The following is a 27,120-nucleotide window of genomic DNA, read 5'->3' as shown; positions in this document are numbered from 1 at the left end:
TCTTTTCAATTTAATGAATAATTTCATGCCACCATTTTTGAAAATTCATAAATTTATTTTGTAAACCTTTTAAGAATATTTTTTTTAATTCAATCATCAACTTTTTGATCAATTAACTCTATTTTATTCATGATGTTAATAAAATTGAAGTAATATAGTTAATCGTTGATGAAAACTTTGTCATCAATGATGATTGTCACATCACATATTTGTCAACATCGATAATTTATCTAGAGCATGAGTTGGTCAATCAAGATGGCTTAGGATGAGAATATATAATCACTAATAATTAATTGATGACATGAAATAATTAATCTATTATTGATAGAAATTTTAAATATTATGATATAAGGACAACTATGGATTAAGTTATTACCTCTCATAATCTATACAATTGTTATTCTCGTTGTTTACATTTTGAAGCCCTATTCATGACATATATATATATATATATATATATGTGTGTGTGTGTGTGTGTGTGTGTGTGTGTGTGTGTGTGTGTGTGTGTGTGTGCGCGCGTGTGTGCGTGCGTGCCTGCGCGCGCGCGCGCGCGTGCCTGCACGTGCGTGTCTATATACATATATATATCGGAACATTTTTGTCTAATTAACTATATTAGTGTTTATAGATCTTCGTTGCACCACCTTCTCCAATTTATCCAATCAAATTCCTTTTATTTAGGAGATAAAATATCTCGACCTCTTATTATCTTCCAACTTAAATTGTATAAATGACTTCTGTCTATTCTAGAGAATGATTATCTCAGCTGCATGCCACTTATTATACACCAATATTAAGTTGTCTAATATGCATTTCTCCATTCAAAATAATGACATTATCTTCTATTTTTCTACATTTAAATATAAGTTATTTGGTCTTTTAGTCCATGAACCCTCATCCTTTTAGGAGAAGGAATAGCTTAATTTCTTCCTTTTCCTATCAAGTTTATGTTTTATATTTAATTCACTTCTTTTCAAGGGAAGGATTCTTCTAGTTGCCAACATTGCCATTTAACTTGTCTGCTATCATTGTTTAATGATTTCTGGTCATTCAAGCCTCAATTTAGGAGACCCAATGTGTTTATTATCATTTGTCTTATAATGAATCAATCGCCTAATTCACCTCATTCATTTATGAATACTCAACAACCTACATCAACTGTTGACTTCCAATCCTTTTGACATCCAGTCCCTTCTACTAATGAGAATGATCGTCTCAACCATCTCCTCCATTCATAAAAAAATATTGTCCTTATCATCTTTATTCGCCCATCGAATATAGGTCTAGTCCGCCTTTCTTCATTTAAGAGAAAAACCATCTCTATTGCCATTAAAGATCGCTTTTTTACTCCAAGTTATTTGGTCCATCATCCTCCCTTTAAGACAAAAATGCCAAGCACACATCTATAAATATGAATTTTATAAGAAAACATATCAAAAAGTCATCTAAATAAGTTAATAAAGACATGTTAAATGAGTGTTATTGTGCCCACATCGGGGAAAAAAATTGCGTACGTCAGGGGGTACGCATCTCTGCGTACATAATAGTGTACACGGGAGTTACATGGGAGTTACATGGGAGTTACAAGCGCGTACACGAGAGTTACATAGGAGTTACAAGCATGTATAATTGTTACAGCGGGGTTACACGGGATTTACACAGGAGGTTACACGAGAGTTACACGGGAGGTACAACAGGTTATAACCCCCTTGTAATCTCCGTATAACTCTCATGTACCCTATTATGTACGCAGAGATGCGTACCCCCTGACGTACGCAAATTTTTTCCCCACATCGGATAAGTCATGAACTTCTTCACATATGTAAATAAACAAGCATGGCTTTCAACTCATCTTTAAAATTGGTCAATCGAGTAAACATAAAGAAGTTTTAACTGATTATATATCATTTAAATTAATTCATCTTTAAAATAAAAAATTATTGTTTATCATTTTCACAACTTATCGGTTCTCTTGATTGAATCGCTTATATACAATGGTTTTAAATATCAAAATTTATCTTCGTTTATTTTATAATATAACGATTTATTTAAATTATCACCTGATAGTATTAATTTGTTTACGGTCCAATCTCAACTCTTCCCTTTCTTCTTGTGAAAAGCTTTGTTGCCAAAGTGAAATGGAACTGACAATATAACTTCTGGTCCCTTTTGCTAAAAATCAAACTCAAAGATGGAGCTTTCTCTTGCTTTCTTGGCTGCATGCCTTCCAACAATATCAATACTTGTGCTAGTTTCGGTTGCCATCAAAAGCTTCGGATGCCATAGAATTCTGTCCAGGAAAGCGAAGAAGAGATACCATCCGATCGCCGGAACCATATTCCAAAAGTTCCTAAACTTCAAGAGATTGCACGATTATCTCACGGATGTATCTCGCAAGTACAAGACCTTCAGACTGTATGCTCCTTTTCACAATCTGATTTACACCACTGATCCTGCAATCGTGGAGCACATCTTAAAGACCAACTTCAAAAATTACGGCAAGGTGATTTTTAATGAATCGATATATTTCCTTTGTTTTAAGAGATTGCATGGTTAGCTCGCAGACAACTCTCACGAACATGAGAAAAATTTGCGTACGTAAGACGTACGCAGCGCTGCGTACGTCAAGGAAAGTTAAAGGGAGGGTATTGGGGGTTATATCCGTGTTATACCCCCTGTAACCTTCTTGTAACATGCATGTAATCTATCAATAAGTAGTCCGCATTATACCCCATGTAACCTCCCTGTAATCTAAAATAGGGCTGTTTATAAAATTGGGGGTACTCAAAAACTATTTTTCTTAATCGATTGGATAAGTAATTAAGAATAATAAGGCTATTAATTAGGACAAAGTAAAAAGCAATTTATATCCATTCAAATGAACCTACTTCTTACAATTATGAACTTTTTATAACAATGAAAATAAAGCTTATAATAATCATCAAGACTGAAAAATAATGAGAAAATTACTATATATATATATATATATATATCTATATAATTAACTTATGCTTGTCAATAAAAAAATGTTAATTCAATTATTACCTTTTTAAAGATAATATTCTAAATTTAGATCAAGGAGGCTTCTACTTCTTTGACGCTTAGAATTTTTGTTTTTGTTTCTCTTTTGATTTTTATTTTCTCATTTCTTATATTGAAGATTATTATATATGATTAAGCTTTTTTTAATGATTATTAGATTATAATGACAATCACTAGCTATTATTATTATTATTTACTCTTACACCCTTATTACGTATTTTTAAATTTTCTTTACTCTGTTTTATTTTTTTTCTAGTTATTTTATTATGTTTTATTTCTTTCCTTTATATGCATATTGTAATTGGATTTAAATACCCCTTCTTCTATCAATAATATTGTGTTGCTCTATTTCAAATCCCAACATGGTATCAAAACCTAACCCTAAATCTAGCAGTCATCGGCTACCTCTACCGATTCTAGCAGCCTGCACATCTTAGTCGACGACCTTCCCTATTGGTTCCAGCAGCTGCATGAACCTTTTGTTCCAGCCGCAAGTTCCAACAATCGTTAGACATCCCTTTGCAGTCGTTTTTCATGCAGTTATGGATCCGAGGCCCCTTCTTGCTGTTTTCTATAGCAACTGCTATTTTTCTACAATAAACGTTATTTCCTACAGTCGTTGTTCCCTTCAGTGCTCAGTTATAACCCTACCAAAATTCATCAATGGCTCAGAGCCACAACATCTCCTTTGGTTTAGTTAGAATATGGCAGATTCCTCACAACTTAGAACCACCTTTAGAATGTGTTCTTGATTCCAATGGAGGATCAACCACAATTTCCACTACCTTGCAAACTGGAAGATCTAAAACCAACATGAATATCTTAATCACAACCCATAAACTAAATGAAAATAACTTTCTTCAATGGTCCCAAGGGGTGCCTTTGTTGATCAAAGGAGGTAGAAAGTTTGGTTACCTCACAAGTATGGCTTGTGAGCCTCGAAAAACTGAGCTGGCAAATGGAGCTTGGGAAATAGAAAACTCCATGGTCATGTCGAAGCTAATCAACTCCACGGAGATTTTGATTTTAAATTCATATATGTTCCTTTCATCAACTAGTGCCCACTTGATGGTTGTCCATGATACCTACTCGAATGTAGGAAATTCTAGCCAACTCTATGAGGCACTAGGAAAAATTGAGAGGCAAAACAGGGGACAAGGACTGTGACTCGGTATAATAACGACCTTGTTGCACTATGGATGGAATGCTATTTATATTGTGACTATACTTAGGATTTTAAGGCCAACCTATCCTTATTCTAGAAGATTTTAATAAAAGGATCGCATGATCCAATTACTGACTAGCCTTAACAAAGACCTTGATGAAGTTTAAGGCCACATTCATGGTCGGGATCCTCTTCCTTCCGCTCACGTAGCCTTCACCAAGATTCATCAAGAAGAAAGCCAGATATTTTTCATGCTCGACACTTCCACTCCTTCAGCAATTCATATGTCTTGATCTTAAAAAGTGCTCAACCCTCATCCATGCCATATCGTACAGATCACCCCACTTGAGATTATTGTTACAAACCCAACCACATTTGGGACAAGTGTTAGAAACTTCACGTTATGTCGGAGTACAAACATTCAACCAAATTCTCGACCTCCAAGGATCTCACGGCGATGTCCGAGCCTACCACAACTCAATCGGTTCCTACATGTAACATCCCAGAATCCTTTGAATCTCTGAAAAAATAGAGCAATTGGTCAAACTTATTGGAGCCAATCAAGTTCTTGCAGTTCCATCGACAACCCATGTACGAAAAGGTATACTTCCTATTACTCTCATGGTTTATTACTCCTATAGTATGCAGATTATTAATTCAAGTGCTACAGATCACGTGATTGGATTTTCACAAGATTTCTTGGCTTATTGTCCATGTTAGAGAAAAGATACTTTTTGAATTGCCAATGGCTCTTGTAGTGTCATTGTTGGTAAATGGTTGGTTGTATGAAAGATCGATCTAACTCTAGAGTCTGATTTCCATATTACCCTATTATAATGTGACTTGTTAATTGTCAGCAAATTGACAAATGATAATGATTGTGTTGTTAATTTCTCTTATGATGGTTGTGTTTTTTAGGATCATTGTTTGGATAGAATGATTGGAATTGCTAATAAGGTAGTTGGACTCAACTATTTTCAAGTGAAAAGCACAAAGAGTGTGGACACACCATTCATGATTTATAGATTATCTCCGGTTATTGAATGTCCACTATATTATACCATTGTCATTTGGGTCACCCTAGTATTCAATATTTGAAAAATTGGTATCCTTTGATGTTTTCTAATAAAATGTTTTCTAACTTCAATTACGAGACATGTCAGTTAGCCAACCATCATCAAGTTCATTATCCACCCCACACTTACACATCTTCTGCTCCTTTCTCCCTCATTCATAATTACATATGGGGACCCTCTCGTACTTTCAGCTACACCAATAAAATGTGGTTCCTGACTTTTATTGATGACCACACTCGAAGAACATAAGTCAACCTTTTAAAAGACAACTCTAAAGTTTTTATCTCCTTCTGAAACATATACACCTTTATTTTAACTCAATTTAAAACTCCTATTCAGGTTCTTTGGACTGATAATGGCCATAAGTTTTCCAATACTATTTTAGGTGAATTCTTAGTAAATAAGGGCATCCTCCATCATAGCTCGTGTATGAACACTCTTTAACAAAATGGGGGTAACCGAGCAAAAAGATCGTCACCTCCTTGACGTTGCTCACTTTATTTTGTTTAAATCTTATGTTTCAAAACTATTTTAGAATGATGACATTCTAACTACTGCTTATCTCATAAATAGAGTCCTCTCTAAAATTCATAAGTTTCAAACCCCATTAGCTGTCATGATGTCATGCTTCCCTACGAATTGGGTCTTCTCTACATTAGATCCTAAGGTTTTTGTGTGCATGACCTTTGATCGAAACACTGCCCCCACTCGGATTAGACTTGATCCCAAATCCATAAAATTTTTCTTCCTTAGGTACTCCACAACTCAAAATGGGTATTAATGTCTTGATGTTACCATAAACAAAATCTATGTTAGTGTTGATGTCTCATTCTTTGCAAGTGTTCTCTGAGTTTCTAGCTCGGCCTTAAGTTAGGGAGTGATTGGGTTCTCTAACATGATATTGTATCTTATTTCTATGAATGTTACCCCTATTGTTCCTACCACCACGGACTCCCCTGTTCTATTGAGTACAACTTCTCCTCCTCCCACTGTCCGTGTCTACACTCGGTGCACCCATCCCGATGCTCCTACTTTAGAGTTCATTTCCTTCTTGCAGGATCATGACTCTACTCACAATGACATCTTCAGCACGACTCCTTTGAATGGAGAGGTTAGTTCTTCAAGTACGGTACACATAGACATGCTCCCTCTATTCTATAGAATAAGATGTCTCTTTACATGGTCTATCGCTGACTTACAAAGCATTTGTCACTGCCTTGATGGACCATCAGATCTCTGCTACTATTGAGGTTGTTCTTATTGATTTAGTTTGGAAACCCATAGAATGGAGGATGAATTCCCTTCAGTGGAAACATACATGGGACAAGGTGGACCTTCCTTGAGGCAATTTGAAAGCAGTAAAGTGCTGATGGATTTTCAACACCAAGTTCGTCTCTGACTGGTCCTTTGAATGCAAAAAAGGTAAGATTGATATCCAAAGCATAATCACTGACACATGGAGTTGACTAGGAGGAGTCAGCTGATCCAATGGCTAAGCTATACACTATTCGAGTCATTTTGTCACTTGTGGTGAATCTGGATTGGCTTTTATTCCAACTAGATGTGCATTCTTAAATGGAGAGCTGATAGAAGAGGAGTACATGTCTCTCCCTTTGAACTTTGATCTACTACCTCCAGAGGACAAGTGTGTAGGCTATGAAAGTCCCTCTATTTGCTAAAACAGTCTCTAAGGGCCCAGTTTAGCAAGTTTATAAAGGTGTTTCTAAGCCATAGTTTTACTCAGGCTCAATTGAATCACATCCTCTTCTTCCGACATTCCTCTGATGGCTAGATAATTATCCTTTTTATCTATGTTGATGATATTGTTCTTACAGGCAATGATGTCTTAGCATTGGAGTCCTTAAATGAGATTCTTGCTACATCTTTTAAGATGAAGGACTTGAGATCTCTTTGATACTTCTTAGGCATGGAAGTGGTTTGATCATCTCAGAGAATTTGTCTGTCTCAACTCAAATATGGATTGTTCTCTTGACAGAGAACAACCTTCTTTTGTGTAAACCTGCTGATGCTTCTATGGATCTTAATGAAAATTTACATGGCATTCTTAATGTTGTGACATTCCCAATGTTGTGCTTGCCAACAAGACTCATTACCAATGTCTTGTGAGAAAACTCATCTATCTCGCTCATACTCACCCCGACAGATATGATGTTGTTGGAATAGTGAGTCAATTTATGCATGCCCCTAGAAGCTCCTTCTCCAAGCTGTCCACAAGATTCTCCAGTATTTAAAAGGTACACCAGGCTTAGGTTTATTTTTTTTTCCGTCACACCTCTCAGTCTATTGAAGTTTAAATATCAAATTTGAATCTTTTTGAATATATATTTCTACTCTAAGCTCTTATTTCATATTTCCTATAATTTGTCGATCTCAATTATATAATAATCTTCTAAAGAATACATACGGGGTCTTAAAAGTAATTACTTAATCTCATGCTCTTATAGTTAACTCCACTTTCTTATTGCTTTTCCTATTATAAGAAATGATCTTCTTAAAATTATTGAGCTTTCATCATCTCTCTCCAAATCAAAAATAATAAAATTAATACGGAAGATTACCAACCTTAACTAAAATATCTTCAATTACTCTTCAAGAATTTGTTAATGATTGACCAGATAACTGAAGACAATTGTTGGTTGAAACTCTTATTATCCCAATTTCTAAACATTAATAATTGCATAAGATTGATACATGCTTCTAAGTGACAAAAAGCTTTTCCAATTATATATACCGTATGGTGCAAAAATTTGTAAAGCTAAAAGGGTCTTTTAGTTTATTGAATACTTTTCTTTGGATAATGGCTCTACACTTTTCACTTAGGATTACAATTTTAGGTTATCTTAGCTTACATTTTTTATTTAATATATGTTGTAGAAAATTAACATTACCAGACATTTTTTCAACAACTTCACTGAATGGTTTGTTAAATGAAAGCTTCTTGAACATATCTAAGAATTTAGAGAATTATTGATCCAAATTTTGTTTTATTAATCTCTTAAGAAAAGGGTATGAAGTTCTTTATACAACTTCTTACTAGGTTTCTCTATTCTTAAGTCTTCTAAAGGATATTCAAATTATTTATTAGACTTAGTGATTGGTTCTTCTAACAAATCTTAATAACTATTAAATTTTTCCAAGCCTTTTTCATCTCTCAATTAGACCACTTTACAGTATCCTATATTTTGATCCTTAAATTTCATTTTAGTGTTCTTATGTGTTTCAATATTTTTAATAGCTATAGCTTGATTTTGCATGTGATTTCCCATTTTAAACACCAATTCTTCCAAAAAATAATTTATTTTTTTAAGTTGATTATTTGAAGTGAATCCTAGTGAGTAATTAGGCCTTATGTTAAAGTCATTTTCTTACCTATTCCATTTTCCTAACGAGTTAGGTTCATTACTGCCCCACTGCTGAGTTCTTAAATTTTGGTTATTATTATTCTAGTTAAATTTTGGATGATTCATCAAATCAAAATTACAACATTAAATGATTTGGACTATTATTTATAGCTTTGAAGGAATTTAAAGAAGCAACACTAGGATTAACTAACCTTATATAAGAATTTTTCTCAATTATTAGTACTCCAAGTGAAGAATTCAAGCCTAAGTTCTCTAAATTAATGAAAATTATAGCTACAATTGAAGTCAAAATGGATAGAACATCCTACTCATGAATGCTAGCTACTCCTCTCAGAGTTATTAAAATTTATTTATAACAATATCTTCAATCAAGACATAGGCCTAAAAAATTTTTGACATTAACAAACCCCCTGCTATATATAGCATCTATGATTGACCTGAATTATCTCACCAGCCCATTATTAAATTTTTGAACAATTAACTAATATGGTAATGAATGGTGTGGACACTTCCTGATAAATTTTTTTAATATTTTCTTGGCTTTATAAATTGACTCAATATCTATCTTGGTGAAGGATATAATTTCATTCATATGTTTGACAATTTTAGAAGATGGAAATAATTTGCTAGGAATTTTTGGGACAAGACATTTCAAGTAATTATGGATCCTGGTGCTAACAATCTAAGTCACACCGCCTTATCTTCAAGTAAAATGGGAAAACACAATTATACCTATAAGTCTCGCAATTATACCTAAAGTCTAACATAATTTCAGAAAAAATAGTGTAAATTTAGGAATTTAGTTGGTGAATCTCTGAATTATGGCAAGTTTGAATTCAAAAGTATTAACTTCAATGAAAGAGTTATAAGGAATCTCATCTACCAAAGGATTAACAAAGACCATAAGTGGTCTAGTCATTTTCTCCTTGTTTATCTGTCATCATTCCTTAAATCTTTTCAATTTTACAAAATTATAAAGTTGTTTAGTAATTCTCTTTTGAAATTTGAGAGTCAAATGGTACTAATTCAAATAATCCACTCACACACATAAAACCTTGGACTAAAAAATGGCCCTAAATTAATAATTCATAATAAGAAACAAGAATACAAATAACATGAACTAAATTAAGCAAATAAATTACAAAAAATAACATTAAAAAATCCACAAAATTTTATGGATTTTTATACTTTTGAAAAATAATACAACAAAATTTAAATAATAAAATGTACAATAATAAGGATAACATTATAATTTCCAAATATGGATTTTAAATTCTCTACTTGTGTTCCCATAATTTGAAAAATTAATATCGTTCCCTAGCAATAGTGCCAAAAACATTGATCCCCAAAATGTTGTAAAACATGAGATATCACACATGTATGCGTGTCAATTAAGTAGAATGTGAATTATGAGTCAGTATATCGATCTCACGAAAAATTTTCTTAATTTTAATAATTTAAAGTACAATTTTATTAACCTTAGTCTAGTTCAAAAATTTTCTATCAGCCCTTCATGATTATGTCCCCTAAAAGCAATAATTCTATTCCACCGAGTGAGTGGGTGTTAACTAACATTTTTTTTCTAGCCTACAATCAATAGTATTAGATTGCAAAGATTTTTTAATATTTTAAGTAGCCAAATTAAAAATAAACTAAGTTCAGACATGCATTTAAAACAACAAAATAGTCTTAGGGAAATCTTATTGATTGAACATGATTCATTATACTACCAAATCAAAGAATCATAAATTAGTTAGCTCCTAAATATGTGAAAATAAAACCAAGCAAATTCTATTGAAATTCAAAATAAAAGTGTACACAAATAATGAACAATCAAACCTGATATTAATCTTGGTTTGCTTTAATATGATTCTTCCTTTCTCAATGTCACTCAACTTAGATTTACTTTCTCACACTTTTAATAAATAAAGTACACTTCTTACACACTATAAGAACACACACACACACACACTCTCTCTCTCTCTATCTTGGTGTCTTCTCCTTAGATCTTCGAGTACCTCCCCCATCCAAATCATCATTATGTGATGAATTTTATTATTTTTATTCTTTCAGGGCTAAACTTTAAAAAAATCACCAAAAAGTACCTTAAGTCAGTGAGGACATTGTTGCGCTAACAATATGATGCAAGTCACTTGATGAAGGCACGATTGTGCTAGTTAAGGTGCTTCATGTCTCTAAAACATCATCTTAGGGCTTTTGACATAATTGCACTACTGTTGGATTCCGCTGCAGTGCTATGCATGAGCGTCATAGTGCTAAGAGCCTGTTGTCGAGATGTTGATCAACTTTGTTGTTATTGGGAGCTCTATATTTTGCAGCATAGTGATCAAAATTACACAATTGTAACACTTCACTAAGATTTATCATACCTTGGCCTTGATTTTCCTTTTCCGTGCACTCTTATTGAACTTCCTCATCCAAAATTGGTATTATTATCATCATCATTATTAGAACTCCAATCCCATCCACCTCCATGACCGCGACATCTTTCTTTTTGACTTCAGTCATACTTGAGGCTCTTTTCTTTAACCAAATAATTAATTTTTGTCTTCAGAATTGTTCTGTGATGACTTGCTTCTTCTTTTTGTTTTCTCCATAGGCTTGTAAAGAAGTCAAGAGCTGCTCGATTGTCATAGACCTCAAGTCTTTGGTTCCTTCAATGATGATGTCAATATGATCTAACTTTGAATCTAAAGACCGAAGGATCTTTTCATAATCCTTACATCTTCCAGCTTATACCAATTTCTTTTTAGTTGATTAGAAACCACTAAGACGCTAGTAAAGTAGTCAGAGACGAATTTATCTTCTTTCATATGTAAGGATTCAAACTCACCTCTTAATATTTGGAGATGCAACTTTTTTGACTTGCTTCGCTCATTTATAAGAGGTCTGAAGTTTCTCCCATGCCTCATTTGCAGATTTTGCATCATAAATCTTCTCAAAAGCATCATCATCTAATCCTTGATATATTAGATAGAGCGTCTTTTTGTCTCTCCTCCTCGAATATCTTAGGCTATCATTTTGAGTTTGGATAGACTTGACTCATCTTGTAGCTCGTTCTAGACTTTCTTTATCATTTCTCATACATATTGCATTTCAAGAAAAGTCTTTATTTTGATGCTCCAATTGTCATAGTTGCTATTATTAAGCGTTGGGACTTGGAAGGGAATCATACATTTGCTCGTCATCTCTCTAGAAAGAAAATTTGGCTCTGATACTACTTTGTTGGAAATTAGAAGGCTATTATAAGAGGAGGAAGGCTAAGAAGAGAAGAGGAATAACTTGAAAAACTTATTTTTATTTCTCTTTTATTTCTTGATTATATTTGATACAAAACTCAAACACACCCCATTTATTTATACTAGCGACACCTCATTAGGATTGTGTCAACACATTTTAATTGAATGATTACTATTGGCTATCTACAACTTTTTTCTATATTCATTTACAAAATTCATTAATTACACATTCTGGAATTCTCTAAACCACTCCTTTAAAATATATCTCTAGAATATTCTAGAACTTTCTCATAAAACAATTCTCTAGAATTTAAATAAAATTTAATTTTAAACATAAGCACCGTTCATTCTTCTTCAACAAGTTCAAACCATTCATCTCAGACGAGCTGAGGCATTCTATCTTCACATAGCTCTCTTCATTCCTCTAATCACACGACTTCAGCTCAATTTGGTTGCCATCAAAATCTTTGTAAGCCATGGTTTTTCGTTGAAGAAAGGGAGGAAAACATACCATCCAATTGCTGGAACTATATATCATAAGCTTGTAAATTTTAGCAGATTGCTTGACTACCTCACAGATCTCTCTCGAAAATATAATCTTTCAGATTATATGCTCCTTTTCTTAACTTATCTATACCACTGACCCAGCAATCATGTAGCACATACTAAAGACCAAGTTCAAAATCTATGGCAAGGTGATCCATCCATCAATATGTATCTTTCTTCTAATTTTTTGCGTTTTAGAAAGAGCTTAATTTGCTTAGATTAGACCGAGTCTCTCTTCTGCACAACCAGTAGAAAAAAAATAATAAAAACGAAAAAATCGATTGAGATGGAGTCCCTGTCCGGAGGAATCAATATATATATACATAGATACATACATACATGTAGATATATACATACTCACAAAGCATCCGCAACTACAAATATAAGAAAATTATTGTGTGTGAATTAATGGTCGATGATGGAAGAGATGACACATCACCACAAATTCAGTTGTATGTGATGTGATCTTCCTATCCATCATTGTTCGTATGTGTCGTATTCATACGAAATACTTTCTAGAAATAGAGGACTCATTTGAAATAACTTTTTTAATGCTTTCCCATTTAGAAATATCATTTATTCATTTGTCAAACTGTTTGTTGTAATTTAAAATATTGTTTGAGACAGCTTGTGCGTTTCAGGATAAGCTGTTTATCTTGAAATAAGGCCTGCGGGCCGGCCGCAGGGGTCGACCCGCGGCCTGCGTTTAGTGTAAAAACCCAAACGCAGTTTTAGATAAGCTAGTGAAACACGCGAACCAAACAGTACAGCGGTGTTTTGAAAACGCCGCCCGCACTTATAAGCTGCCCCAAACGGACCCTAAGTTTCCACAAAACTCCATTTTCATAGTCTTAAGTTTGTAATCTAAAATACTATTTTTTTCAAAAACATTTTTCGAACATCATAATTTAAAAGCAAAAATTCAATCAAACAAAGCCATAGCCTAATAGTTCTTTAAGAGTTGCGCCGATTATATAATTAATTGTAGAATTATTATATTTAAAGTAAGATTTATAATTTTTTTCTTTTTTTTTAAACGGACTGCCAATAATTTTCATTCAGCTGTAATATTCTAATAAATCAAATTGCAAAAGGGTTCTTTTCACTAGAAAATTTTATGAAAAAAAAAGTTATATCCAATTAAAAAAGTTAAAAAAAAAAATGTCCAATGTAAAAAATTAAAAACTATCTTTAGCGCCCCTTGAGTAAAGGAAAAAATTTGCATATGTAAGACGTACGTCTAGAAGGGTATTGAGGGTTATATTCGCATTATACCCCTTATAACCTCCCTGTAACCTACTGTAACTAACAAATATATAAAAACAGAATTGCGAAACTTACTTGAATGTTACAGGTAGGGTACAAAGATGTTACAAGGGGGTATAACGCAATTATAACCTCCCAATATTCTCTCTGTGACCTATTGACGTATGCAGCGCTGCCTAAGTCGTACGTACGTAATTTTTTCCCCTGAGTAAGGTATTGCGGTCTAAACTATTATGTTTGCCTGGATTGTTATTTCTTTTATATAAAACTAGTTAGGAATACATGTCTTAACGTCCTACAAATGACACAAAATGTTGGCTTCCATGCACGAAATTTGATATACTTCATCTCCACAATTTTACCTTTTTAATTAATATTTTGCAACTTAATGTATACTCATAATAAGAAAGGAGTGCATCATAAATTTATGAATCATTTTATCAAATTTCAGGGACAAATAAATTATGAAAATCTGAAAGAATTATTTGGAGATGGAATCTTCAGAGTAGATGGTGAAAAATGGCATCATCAGAGAAAATTAGCTACTTCTGAGTTCTCTACAAGAGCTTTGAGGAACTATAATAGCAGTGTTTTCAAAACAAATGCAGCAAAACTTGCCCATATGATTTCTGAGAAAGCCAGATCCAATGTGGCAATGGATATTCAGGTTACTTAATTATTTTAAAAATTATACTTTTATTTGTCGCAAAAATCTATAAATTGATCAAGGAGTTCAATGAAGTTCTATAACTTTGATTACAGTAGCATTAAAAAAAAAATCAATTTTTGTTTTTAATTGGTAGGCTGAAAGCATTTTGTTGACATTGCAGGAACTATTTATGAGTTCCACAATGGACTCAATATTTAAAGTTGGGTTCGGATTCGACCTAAAGAACTTGGATGGGTCTGTTGATGGAGTTAAATTTACCAAGGCTTTTGATAACCTAAGTGTCTACACCATAAGACGGTATGTTGATCCTTTCTGGAAAATTAAAAGGCTTTTCAACATTGGCTGTGAGGCGAAATTCAAGGAAGACATCAAAGTTCTTAATGACTTCATCTACAACTTGATTCGTGCTAAGAATGAGCAAATAAACTCTGGGAAAAATAATTTGGTATAATTTTGGTCTATTTTTCATACTTATATATATGTATATGTGTGTGTGCGCGAGCGCGCGCGCCAAGCCGTGGTCTGTTGGTTGGCAGGGTTCATTGTAAGTCCCCTCAAGTCACGGGTTTGATCCCCAGTGACGCTGAGTTCTCGAATATTTAGGCACATGGAGCGGGCTCTTATCAAGGGGCCTAGCACATGGAAAATCGGCATTTGGGCCTCTGCCAAATACCGATTTCCTTTTCATATATATATATATAGCGTACTCAGATCAGTTGGTCGGACATCTGCTTGTTAGTTGTAAGTCCCCTCGGGTCTGGGGTTCAATTCCCCCCGAGTGTAGGGTGTGGTACTCGAATTCTTAGGCACATAAGGGATAGCCGGGGCTCGTATAATAGCCTCCGGCCATTCCTTTATATACATATATATGTTTGGCATAATACAAATTTGATATAGCTCACATTTATTATCCTATACGTAGGAAAAGAAAGAAGACATTCTGTCAAGATTGATGACAGAAATGGAGAAAGACCCAGAAAATATAACTTTTGAGTATTTGAGAGACATCACACTCAACTTTGTTATAGCTGGCAAAGACACCACAGCAGGAACGCTGTCTTGGTTCTTATATTTGCTTTGTAAACATTCCGCTGTGCAAGAAAAAATATTCCAAGAAGTGAAACAAGCAACCCAAGCAAAGAAAGACATTAGTATCAATGAGTTCATGGAGAAAATAACTGAAGAAGCTCTTGATAAAATGAAGTACCTTCATGCTGCATTATCCGAAACTCTAAGATTGTTCCCAGCAGTTCCATTGGTATGCTTCTGCAAAATCGTACTATTAATTTATGTTATTTACATGCCATCATAACTTGATATGTAAAAACCCCTTCTACGCAATAATTTATATATTTTTCGTAAAATATCATAATCCCTTATTGCTATTGATTTATGCAGGAGGTGAAGAGCTGCTTCTCCGATGACACTTTACCTGATGGATTTAATGTTAATAAAGGAGATGTTGTGTTCTACATGCCTTACGCCATGGGCAGGATGGAAGAGCTTTGGGGTAATGATGCTGAAAATTTCCAGCCAGAGAGATGGATAGATGATGATGGTTCAATTCGCAATGAAAGTCCTTTCAAGTTTACAGCATTCCAGGTAAAAAAACAAAAAATAAACTGTCAAAAGTTGATCAACTTTTATTTTCATAATTTTTGTTGTGTCCAATACCTTTCAAGCTGTGAGTTCAACATGGTGATGCAGGCTGGACCTCGTATCTGCTTGGGAAAGGACTTTGCATATGTACAGATGAAGATCTTCGCAGCAGTCCTACTCCATTTCTTCAAATTTAGGCTTAGCTGCCAGCGTGATGATGTTCGTTATAAAACTATGATAACTCTTCACATAGATCAAGGACTACATGTTCATACTGATCTTAGATGATGGTGGCATGACTGGGCGTTTTCTCTCGCACCAAAAAATCTCATACTCGAAGCTTAACAATCAAAAAATAAAAATACCAATTAATTATGTTGGTGATTTGTGCAAAACAAAAACATATGACTGTACCTTAGCTTTGATTGGAAAAAAAGCAAAAAAAACGGAAACAAAATGAAATCCAAATAAAGTGTAGTTGTATTATTTATTATTGGCTGGTTTAGGCTTTTTAATTTCTAGTGGGCACTTGTATTTGCATGTCAAACATTTAAACTTTAATATTTGCTTATATAATACTATTTTATCCTATTCATATCAAGTATATGGATAAAAGAGTGTTGGTAGTAGTGTCATTTTTCATGTAATTAAAAATTTATGAGTCAAGCATATAAATATTAAAAGTTATATGATAGATATATAAATACATAAAAATTATGTGGTGCATATGTTATTTCTTTCTTTTAAAAATTTGAATTGCTCAATCTCCCCGCATTTCTATATACTATTAAAAACTATATTGAAAGCAATGATTTTTGCAAAGATTTTATGATTGTTGCCAAAAATGTTATGTATTAGGAGTATAAACAACTGTTATATTATTAACAAAGCAGGAGTAGAACTACTGCAATTTCGTTAAAGTTAAAACTGTTGCTAAATGACCAATTAGACAAAAATATTTCTTCCTATTGTTTCTTCTCCTTTTTCCTGATCAAACCATGTCATTATCATAAACCCTTCTCCTTTTGCTCAGTTGAATCCCCACTCTCAGCTATACCACTATAGATTAACGCCAAGTGTGATGTGCCAACCCTCTTCTCTTTCCCACTAACTAACCTCTTGCCCACTGTAAACACCGATGACCTACTGCTCATTACAAACATTGTGGACCCCTCTAGATCATGATGAGAGGAATTTCACATTTGAACATTGGTTTCAATTTTAAGATTGATATGCCATCCATAAATATCCATAAATTTCTACCATCAAGCATGAATCTCAATGAATTTTAAGTAAGAAAGTTTCCAAATTCAAATTCTAGATCATCATAACCTTATGTTCAACAAGTTTGTAATCAAGCTGAGCATCTTGACAAGACGAACATAATGTTGTTGAAAGTGATCTAATATAAGTGCAAATATATCAAGATCAAACATGTTAAATATAATTAAAGACTTCACTGCATCGATTGGAGGGCTAAAAAATCTCAAAAGTTGGCATGCTTATAGGGAAATCGAGCGGCTCGATGAGAGGGATTCAACGAGCCTAAAATCATCTTATATCGAGGTCTTTAAAGCACTTAAATGTAAAAAAAAATTATTTGTGATAAAGGAAATCAAATTCAACTGTTTGATGGAGTTTATTAAGATCCTGGCTAAATTCACCAAAATAATTTTTTTGAAAATTATATCATTCTTAACTTGAATGAGAAAGAAGAGAAGCGAGCGAGCTGACCACTAAAGCTTAAATTTTGAAGTTTTGTAATTTGTCTCTGGTTGCTAGAGTTCACTGGCAACCACAAATGTTCTCAGTTGGCCACCAAAAGACACTATCAACCACCTCCAGCAACCGCTACAATTAACTACAACTATTATAGCCACCTACTATGCATTTTGTAGCCATTAACTACTATTGTAGCAACAATATACGATTTTAGTTGTTTAGCGTCGACTAATCAAACAAATATCTTATGCTAATCAAGATTAGTGTTGCCTTTGCATCGGAAATAATCTGTCATTAAATTTGGGGTCAGTAAATGTAGTAGTGTTGAACTTTGCATCCAACATTTGTTTGCGTCGGAGTTAGCATACATAATTAGTGTTGTTGCCAAGTTTTATCTAATATAAGGCCGACACAATATTGTTGTTGCTTTTTGCATCTGCTACAGGTCGACAAAAATTTGAGTAGAATTTGTGTCGACTATAGCCGACGCAAATTTGCGTCGCCATACTGTCGACTACTATTGATTTTTGTTGGTATACTGTTAGCTACTATTAATTATTGTCCTTCCAGGACTTGTAGTTTGCTTCTGACTTTCTGATGCTATTCTGATGCAAACCTATGAGAAACCAAAAAGTTAAAAAAAATGATTAGATTTTCACATACAAGCACATAACAAATACAACAACAACAACAACAAAGCCTTAATCCCACTACGTCTACATGAATCCTTTTTCTCCATTGCGTCCTATATAGTGTCATATTTTCATTTAGTTCTAGTAAATTAAGATCATTTTTAATACAATAAGCCCAAGTCTTCCTAGGTCTACCTCTGCCTTTCTTAACACTAGTCGAATTTAAAACATCTACTCTCCTAATCGAATCATCTAAAGGTCGACGTTTAATATGACGACTTTCTCTAATTTTGTCTGTCACAGGAGCTACGCCAACCCTATCACGAATATATTCATTCCGCATTTTGTCTCTAAGTGTAAAGCCACTCATCCACCTAATCATTCTCATCTCGACAACACTTAACTTATTATTATGCTTCTCTTTTAAAGGCCAACATTCAGCGCCATAGAGCATTGCAGGTCTCACCACCGTCTTATAAAATTTTCCTTTCAGTCTTAGCGGTACTTTTCTATCACACAAAAGGCCCGAAGCATTCCTCCACTTCAACCAACCAACTTGAATTCTACTATTAACATCCCCATCTATATCACCATCGCTTTGGACAACAGACCCAAGATATCTAAATCGTTCACACCTTTTAATAATTTGATCACCCAAAGCCACACTTCTGTCACTAGAGTTATTACTACTAAAATTACATTCATGTATTCAGTTTTAGTTCTACCTAACCCTAACCCTAGGTTTTTGCCCAAATTAGACCTAACCCAACATTTGGGTCTAACTCATATTAGACCTAACCCACCTAACCCATCTAACCTAATTTAGACCTAACCTAACCCAAACTCAAGGTCTAATCAACATTAGACCTAACCTAAACTCTAGGTCTATTCAACATTAGACCTAACACAAACCTTAGGCCTATCCTAACTTAGACCTAGCCCAGGTCCTTTAGGTCTAATCCAAACTAGCCCTAATGTCAGCCTTGAGGTCTAACTTGACTTAGACCTAAATATCAATTCAAACTCCCTCTAGGTTTAACCCAATGTAGACCTAACCTATGTTCAACCTAACTTGGACTTGGCCAAATTCAAGTTCTCTTGTGCCTAACTTGACTTGGGCCCAATTCAACTGAATCACCAGGTGAACCCGACCTAATTTGGGTTAACCCAATTCAACTAAATCATTGGGTCAACCCAATCTAACTCGAGTTAATCTAATTCAACTGAATCACCGGATCAACACTTAACTGTCAAATGAATCACAGGGTTAACCCAACCTAGTTCGGGTTAACCCAATTCAACTGAATCACTAGATCAACCCAATCTAACTCGAGTTAACCCAATTCAACTGAATCACCTAGCCAACTCGACCTAACTTGGGTTAACTCAATTCAACTGAATCACCGTGTTAACCCAACCTAACTCGGGTTAACCCAATTCAACCGAACCACTTGATCAAACCGACCTAACTCGGCTTATCCTAATTTAACTGAATCACCAATTCAATCTGACCTAACTCAGGTTAACCCAATTCAATTGAACCATCGGGTCAACTAACCTAACTCCGGTTAACCTAACTAAATCATTGAATCAACCCGACCCAGCTCGGGTCAACCTAATCTCAGAGCCAACCCAACCTAACTCAAGCTAACCCAAAATCAACTCAACCCACTGGGCCAACCTAAACTAAGGCTAATCCAAAACAACTTATCTTCAGGAAATTCATACTAAACTCTGATCAACCTGACTTAAGACTCAACGTTAAACTTGACTTAAGTCTCAACCTCAGTTTAATCAAGGATTAATTTAATTCTAAAACCACTTAGATTTAAATAAATAATTCAAGTCTAAATTAACTTAGACTTCAATCAAGTCTAATTTAACTTAACATTAATTCAACCTAGAGAGTATAATTAGGATCAATCTAGTTCAACCTGGTTTGCTCCCAAGTTGGGTCAATCCTACTAAATTTTAATCGATTTAAATAAATTGAAGATAATCTGAGAGACAACCATCCTAATTCAAGTTAACTCAGATCACCCGGAGACTCATCAGTAGATTAGTTTAACTCAACCTAAACTAATCTAAAATTAACCTAAATCTAGGTGGTTGAAGTTTAAGCAGAGTTTCTCATGCAAGAACAACAACACACTTAGCCCCAGTCAAGGACAATTTGGGCTAAAGTATCAAACCAACCTAAGTAAAAGGACATAAAATTCACCCTAAGAGATATTAATACTTAATTTCCAAACTTAAAATGCAACATGGTTTGAGAAGATATTTGGACGAGGCAACCCATGATTGCTAATAAAAATATCTTCCAGTCACTTGTGACTAATCAAACTGCAAACCCCAATAACCTCGGGACGGCGAAACCATGGGATCTTGACTGGGTCATTCCAAACAACAAAAAGAAAACACAATGACAAAATAAAACAATTTAATCGTCTAATAAGTCTTAAGCAGTCTAAAATTTTCAACCGTTAAAATCCAAAAAAGGCATCAAAACTTACATGAAACTATAATGAACAAAAATCATTGAACGCAACTTAAACCCCCTATACCTGGATCTACGAAGATCTCTTGGACGACACAATCCGTGGTTGCTGACAAGAATCTTCTAGTCAGAGTAGTTTTGACCACCTCTCAGACTAAGTAAACCAAGGTTCCCAATGACCCTGGAACAACAGAGCCATGAACATCTTGATCGTGTTATCTAAAAATTAAAAATTAAAAAATAAACTAAATTATCAAAAATATAATTTTCTATTGACTTTGTTTTGCAGGGTTGTTAAAAACAAAAGGCAGACATCACCCTAGATTTACTTTGCATGTTATTAGGGCATGCTTACTCGGTTTTGCAGAGACGAACATTCAAAACCTGGAACAAAAGGATGAACCTCGACTAAACCATTAACGACAAAACAACATTATAGGGTTGTTCATAATTTTTAAAAATCTGCTACCTTTTGGATAGGACTTTGACATTCCTTTCCTTAACAACGACACTTAAACTTTTTGAGAATATTATAACCTCAATTGGGGAGTTTTCTTAAGTAGTCTTGACTACTTAAGATGTAATTAACTATAGGGATTTGTCCTTATAGGAGGATATGAACCCTAAAACAGGTATATCAACCCGAATTCTCTAGTAGTTAACTTTCGTAAGGTTTCCCTTGCAATAGTTCCTTTAAAGCACACTGAGCTAATCTCAAATTAGATTTATCTTTGGAAATATCAATCTGAAAATTCACTTTATGAAGGCTTCTTTTACACTTTTTTTGTTTGTTTCCGTGATTGCCTGTCGCAGTCCTTCGATTTCTCACCTGTTAGTTTACCCACATGATCTAAGACGGAGAAGTATTCAGAGAAGAGGGCAACATAATGGAACACAAACCAGTGACTCCTCAACAACAGCGAAGACATCAAGCAACCGACAAAATGAAGATCGGCGGTGCAAAACGAGCGGCCACAGTCACGCATAAGAAATTAAACTAAGCGCCTATTGGAAGGCAACCTAGTGTACTTTCTTATGCTTTTTGTTGTATTTGAGTATGCTTTGCTTGCAAGAATCCCTATAACCATTTACCGCTCACACAGTTTAGGAGCTCGATATTATAATTTGACTTGCTTATGCTTCAGATCTTGAACACGTACTTGCATATTTTTATTTAGATTTATGTCTATATGCATATGATTTCATGTTTTACTTTCATGTTAATTACTTGTTAATTGACTTATTCTTGTATGTCACGGATATGTGAGTCACATGTGTTATGTACCATTGTTTGTATTGTAATTTCTTTTTGTTGTGTATCCATATTCTACCTTATTTTTCTCGTCTTCCTTTTTTGTGATATTTGCATGCATAGTTTCAAAAATAACTTTGGGAGGGGGCTTTAAGTAGAAATCTAACTTTGGAATTTGCTAAATAATGGTTGTTATAGTAATTGAGGCTAATTGCAAACTAATAATAAGAAAAATATAAAAATAGAATTGACGTGAATTTACTGAATGATTTGGAAAAGAGTAGTAATTCACTAATCACCGATCTCTAACGATGATAATTATCTACCTTTATAATCATTCCTAAACACTTGTTGAATATTACCTATATATAAAATTGATTTTTCAATAGTATAAATTTAGTCAGTATTTTATTTAAATAATTTAATTCTTAGTTTCTCTTAAACTACAAATTTATGAGTTAACTTAGGTTAGCATTGAAAATTTTAATTGAGAAGAGGGCTAGAATTCAAAATCATTTAAAGAACTTCATCAAATGTAATAATTCCTAACAACAAGAAAAGAAAAAGGGAAATAAATAAATAAATAAATGTGAAAGTTCAAATCATAGAAAAGTTTCATAATAAAAAGAGAATTTTCATGAACCTTAGAAGCGAAGCTTGAGGTGAAACTCGGATTAAAAATTAGTGTCAATTTCTTTTCTGAAATTCCAATTCAAATGATCAATAACTTTCCTAACTAAAGCAAAAAACTTTGTATTCAAAAAGAAAATAACGGGATTAAGATTGCTTAATTGAATGAATAACTAATTTTATGATTAAATATTAATTTTATGTTAGTCAAGCTTCACATAAGTGATTTAGTATGAATATATAGATATGGGATTAATATCTATTATATCGAGATATTAGGAGGTATTATGAAAGTTCAATCTGAATGAAAAACAAGAACAATTAGATTTATATATCTACTATATTAGTAAGGAGCACTGAATCCTTAATCTCTAGCCACCACCAAACTTAAGAATATTCTGAATTTGGATTTTGAAATTACTTGGGGGTGAGTAATGAGCAAGTTTGGGGGAATTTGATGAGTATGAAATATTTGATAATTTGTTTACACTTTTCTTGCAAATTCCTTCATTATTTGCTCCCTATTTAAGATATTTCAGATATTTTTGTGTGCAATTATAGGGTACATGTACTAATGAGAGCTTAAAAATTCATTAAAGAATGTATTGAAGCAAACCAAAATGAAGTTGTTTCAGACAGAGTCCAAGGGAGAACAAAATCCAATTCAGCTAGTTTAAGATCATAGCTTGAATGAACTAAAGAAGTATTATGGCAAAAAAAGACAATTGATTCCAGCTTCATTAGTATTGCCATGATATGCCAGGTAGCATCCAGCAAAGTTCTAGGCTTAAACAAACAAGTAAATTTCTTAAAACCAAGTCATCTTCTTAGGATCATTAGATGTCTTCTAACTTGCTAGCACATACACAAAATGCTGCCAGGAAATTAATCAGGAAGTATCAGCTTAACAGTTTAGCACAAGACGCAATAACAAACTTATGTTAACTTTCAATAGATTATTCAAATATAAATTCAGCTTGAACGGGCGCATGTCCGGCTGATTTCAGGGCAGCACTAATTCCATTCAAAATCCAATTTATTTCCTTCAGTTGTTTCTCTTCAATCAATTTAAAAGAAAACTCACGCACCTGGCCATCAACATCAATCATGCTGCAACCGGGTGAAGTTTTCTTGATCCCCATTTCTTTCATAAAGTTCCAAATTTTCTTCACATCCTCAAACCTCTTTGCTTTCGCATATATGTCACTTAAAACCATGTAAAAAGCATGGTTGAGAGGATCCCTTTGCATAAAATAACCAGCAATTCTTTCTCCAAGCTCCACATTTCCATGCATCCTGCAAGCACCAAGCAAAGCTCCCCAAACAAAAGAATCAGGTTCCATCGGCATTGATCTGATCAGAGTTTCAGCCTCTGAAAACAAGCCAGCCCTACCAAGCAAATCAACCATGCAAGCAAAATGCTGAACTTGAGGCTTAATCAAGTAAACTCTTTTCATCAAATCAAAACACCAACGTCCTTTTTCCACCAAGCCAGAGTGAGCACATGCACTTAAGAGTGAGCCGAATGTCACATAATTAGGCTTCAAACCTAGGCTCACCATCTTTTCAAAAAGAACTAAAGCCTCCTCGCCACGCCCATGCACCGCAAGAACCGAGATCATCGCTGTCCAAGCCAAAACATCCTTCTCCAGAATCTCCTCAAACACTTCTCTTGCCTTAGTCAAACTTCCACACTTCCCATACATATCTATGAGAGCAGTGCCAATCACAACATCAAAATCCATTTTTTTCCTTCTTAAATAACTATGCAGCCATTTCCCCTGATCCAAAGCTCCGATAGAAGCACAAGCGGTTATCACACTTGCAATCGTAATATTATCAGGCTTAACAGACTCCCCGTCATACAACAGCATCTCCTGGAACAAACCCAGAGCTTCTCTAGCCCGACCAACGTGAACTAACCCAGCAATAACTGAATTCCAAGTTCTTAAATTCCTTTCTTCCATTCGTGAAAACATATCCAACGCAGCATCCATCTCTCCGCAGTTCAAATAACCTGTCAAAATTGAATTTTTAGAAACCACATCTTTTCGAGGCATTTCATCAAACACTTTCTCAGCACATACAAGAAGTCCACAGCTGGAGTACATGATTATCATACTGTTCTGAATAAAAACGTCGAGCTGGAACCCAAGCTTCACAACATGGGCATGCAAAGCTTGGCCAGCATTGCCATCGAGCCGTAAAGAGCAGAACTTGAGAAGGAAGGGGAATGTAAGGTGATCTGGTCGTATACTGCCACCAAGCATTTGGTTGTAGAGAAAGAGAGGGCTGATTGAGAAGGAGAAAGAGGAGGATTGGATTCGAATAATGGCATTGTAGTTGAAGAGGGTTGGGGAGAGGATAGAATGGAAGAGAATGGAGCCGTAGGCGAGAGAAGCGGGAGAAGGGAAGGTAGAACAGAAGAAGAGAAGGCGGGAGATGAGAGAGGCGGCGATGCGGCGGTTGAAGAGGGGGGATGTGACAATTTGTGTATGGATCTGGTGGAGCTTACGTGGGCTGCGACATTGACCGAAGAGTCCTGCGAGAGAGGTGGCGGCGAGACTTGTGGCAGGAGCCGGATGTCTTTTGGGCATTTCATGCTTTGTTATTAGTCTGCAGCGATTGCTAGCGACTCTGTACTGCAAACCGGCCCATCTCAAAATGTCCCCAGTTTGCACTGCTTTACTTTCAAGACTTGTTTGGCCGCTGATTGTTTATTCAATTTTTAAGGGGCATTTACATACCTAGTACCAAATTAGTATGTAGTAATATATCTAACAGATAAATTTTACTTGCAAAAATATCCTTTTTTTACATAAAAAAACTAGATAAATTGTACTATATATATTTATACTATTCAAATATTTCATATAACCCAAAAAAATATCACTATTTTAATTTTTAAATGGTGAATTATATCTTTTATGTGTAAATAATGTGACATACATAAAACCGAATTTTAGGTGTTAGATAAGTAAATATATAGGAATCGAGTGGAATATATGCAAATCTTCTTTATTTTCAATTTTTTTATGATAAAAATTTGTTTTTGATAAACAAATCTCAATTATGATAACCATAGAGAAGCTACTATCTAACATTTTAGATCTATATATATATATCACTTGATTCCTCGTAAATGACTTTCATGGGGCAATGCATATGTTAACAACTCTCTTGGGCCTAAAGTGTCCATCTTCTCTAAGATACAAATATCTTCACGTGCCAATTGTCGAGGGACATTCTCGACATCACCTGTTGATGTGTCAATTGTCGCTACCAGCTTTTGAATTAGCCAGCCAAGATGGTCTATCGACCTAACCTGTTGATGTGTGAGCTATCAATACCAATTGTCGATGTGTTAGCTATCAATACCAACTGTCGATGTGTGACTCACGTGCAACCACTTCTTGGGATTAAACAATCGCTGAAGTCCAGGACATGTGTCAATATCTATTTGTGGTTCGCCTGAAACCAATACCCCCTCAACTTTTTTATAAAACATAGTAGACAAGCCACGTATTGTGTAGTCTAAGCTTTGTTATTCCTTTTATTTTTTCTCTCGGGCATTGGACAATGATGGAGGACCAGGGGTAGAGATTAATAAATGGTAGCATCTCATCTCCTTCAACCAGCACTCATCGTCTTCTCTAGGACTCAATCTTATTTCTAAATAACTGAGAAATCAAGAATTAGAGGGAGGGGATTTCCATTCCATTCTTCTTTCTTCAACGAGCTTCTCAAACCAAATCTCTACTGATTATGTGAGCCCACGAATCATACGAGACCCAACATCCTAAAGGGATTTTTACATTTATACCAATCAAAATTTTCATTTCGAATATAAAATACAATTATTTTTATTTTAAAAAAATATATATATATATATATATATATATATTCATTCATTCACACAATCTCAAGTTGACTAGTATTGATCGAAATAAGACTCAATTCGATGGAGCCTGAATGGAGCTCAATTAAAAAATGAATATATATTATGTTGTCAAGCATTCTTAAATCTTAATCATTAATATCCCTATTTATAAAAACTAAAAAAATGAATTTCTAAAGAATAAACACACTGGCTCTGAATAGTTTTACTAGATTTTCCAGGGGTGGACCAAAGTTCAAATTAGAGTGGTCAATTACACACCCTCAATTTTCTAATAGTAGGGTGTCAGTCAGATCTTATCTCCTCTAGAACCATATCTTTTCCTAAATAAGTGAGAGATCAAGAATTAGATGGAGGTGGTTTCCTCTCTATTCTTCTTTCTTCAACAAGCTTCTCAAACAAATACTCTACTGGATTGTGTGAGCCCATAAATTATACGGGACCCAACATCCTAAAGGGATGTAACTATATATATATATATA

At 34.4% G+C, this 27,120-nt stretch overlaps 2 protein-coding genes across 2 annotated transcripts; one reads left to right on the top strand and one right to left on the bottom strand.

The window, feature by feature from the left end:
- Positions 1–2,088: 2,088 nt before the first annotated feature.
- On the top strand, positions 2,089–16,541 carry LOC110037560 (cytochrome P450 704C1-like). The gene is made up of 6 exons (XM_020742234.1): positions 2,089–2,503; positions 14,190–14,405; positions 14,569–14,853; positions 15,331–15,666; positions 15,807–16,010; positions 16,116–16,541. Exons 1-6 carry the CDS (start codon positions 2,192–2,194, stop codon positions 16,293–16,295), a joined length of 1,533 nt encoding a protein of 510 aa, XP_020597893.1. The 5' UTR covers positions 2,089–2,191; the 3' UTR covers positions 16,296–16,541.
- Positions 16,276–25,418, bottom strand: LOC110037561 (pentatricopeptide repeat-containing protein At5g66520-like). The gene is made up of 2 exons (XM_020742235.1): positions 23,829–25,418; positions 16,276–16,347 (listed from the first exon to the last, which is right to left on the bottom strand). Exons 1-2 carry the CDS (start codon positions 25,335–25,337, stop codon positions 16,336–16,338), a joined length of 1,521 nt encoding a protein of 506 aa, XP_020597894.1. The 5' UTR covers positions 25,338–25,418; the 3' UTR covers positions 16,276–16,335.
- Between the last annotated feature and the right edge of the window lie 1,702 nt (positions 25,419–27,120).

Source organism: Phalaenopsis equestris, unplaced genomic scaffold (assembly GCF_001263595.1).
Source record: "Phalaenopsis equestris unplaced genomic scaffold, ASM126359v1 Scaffold221112, whole genome shotgun sequence".
NCBI lineage: Eukaryota > Viridiplantae > Streptophyta > Magnoliopsida > Asparagales > Orchidaceae > Phalaenopsis > Phalaenopsis equestris.
Note: the sequence above shows the minus strand (reverse complement) of the source record. Positions and strands in the feature narration are given on the sequence as shown.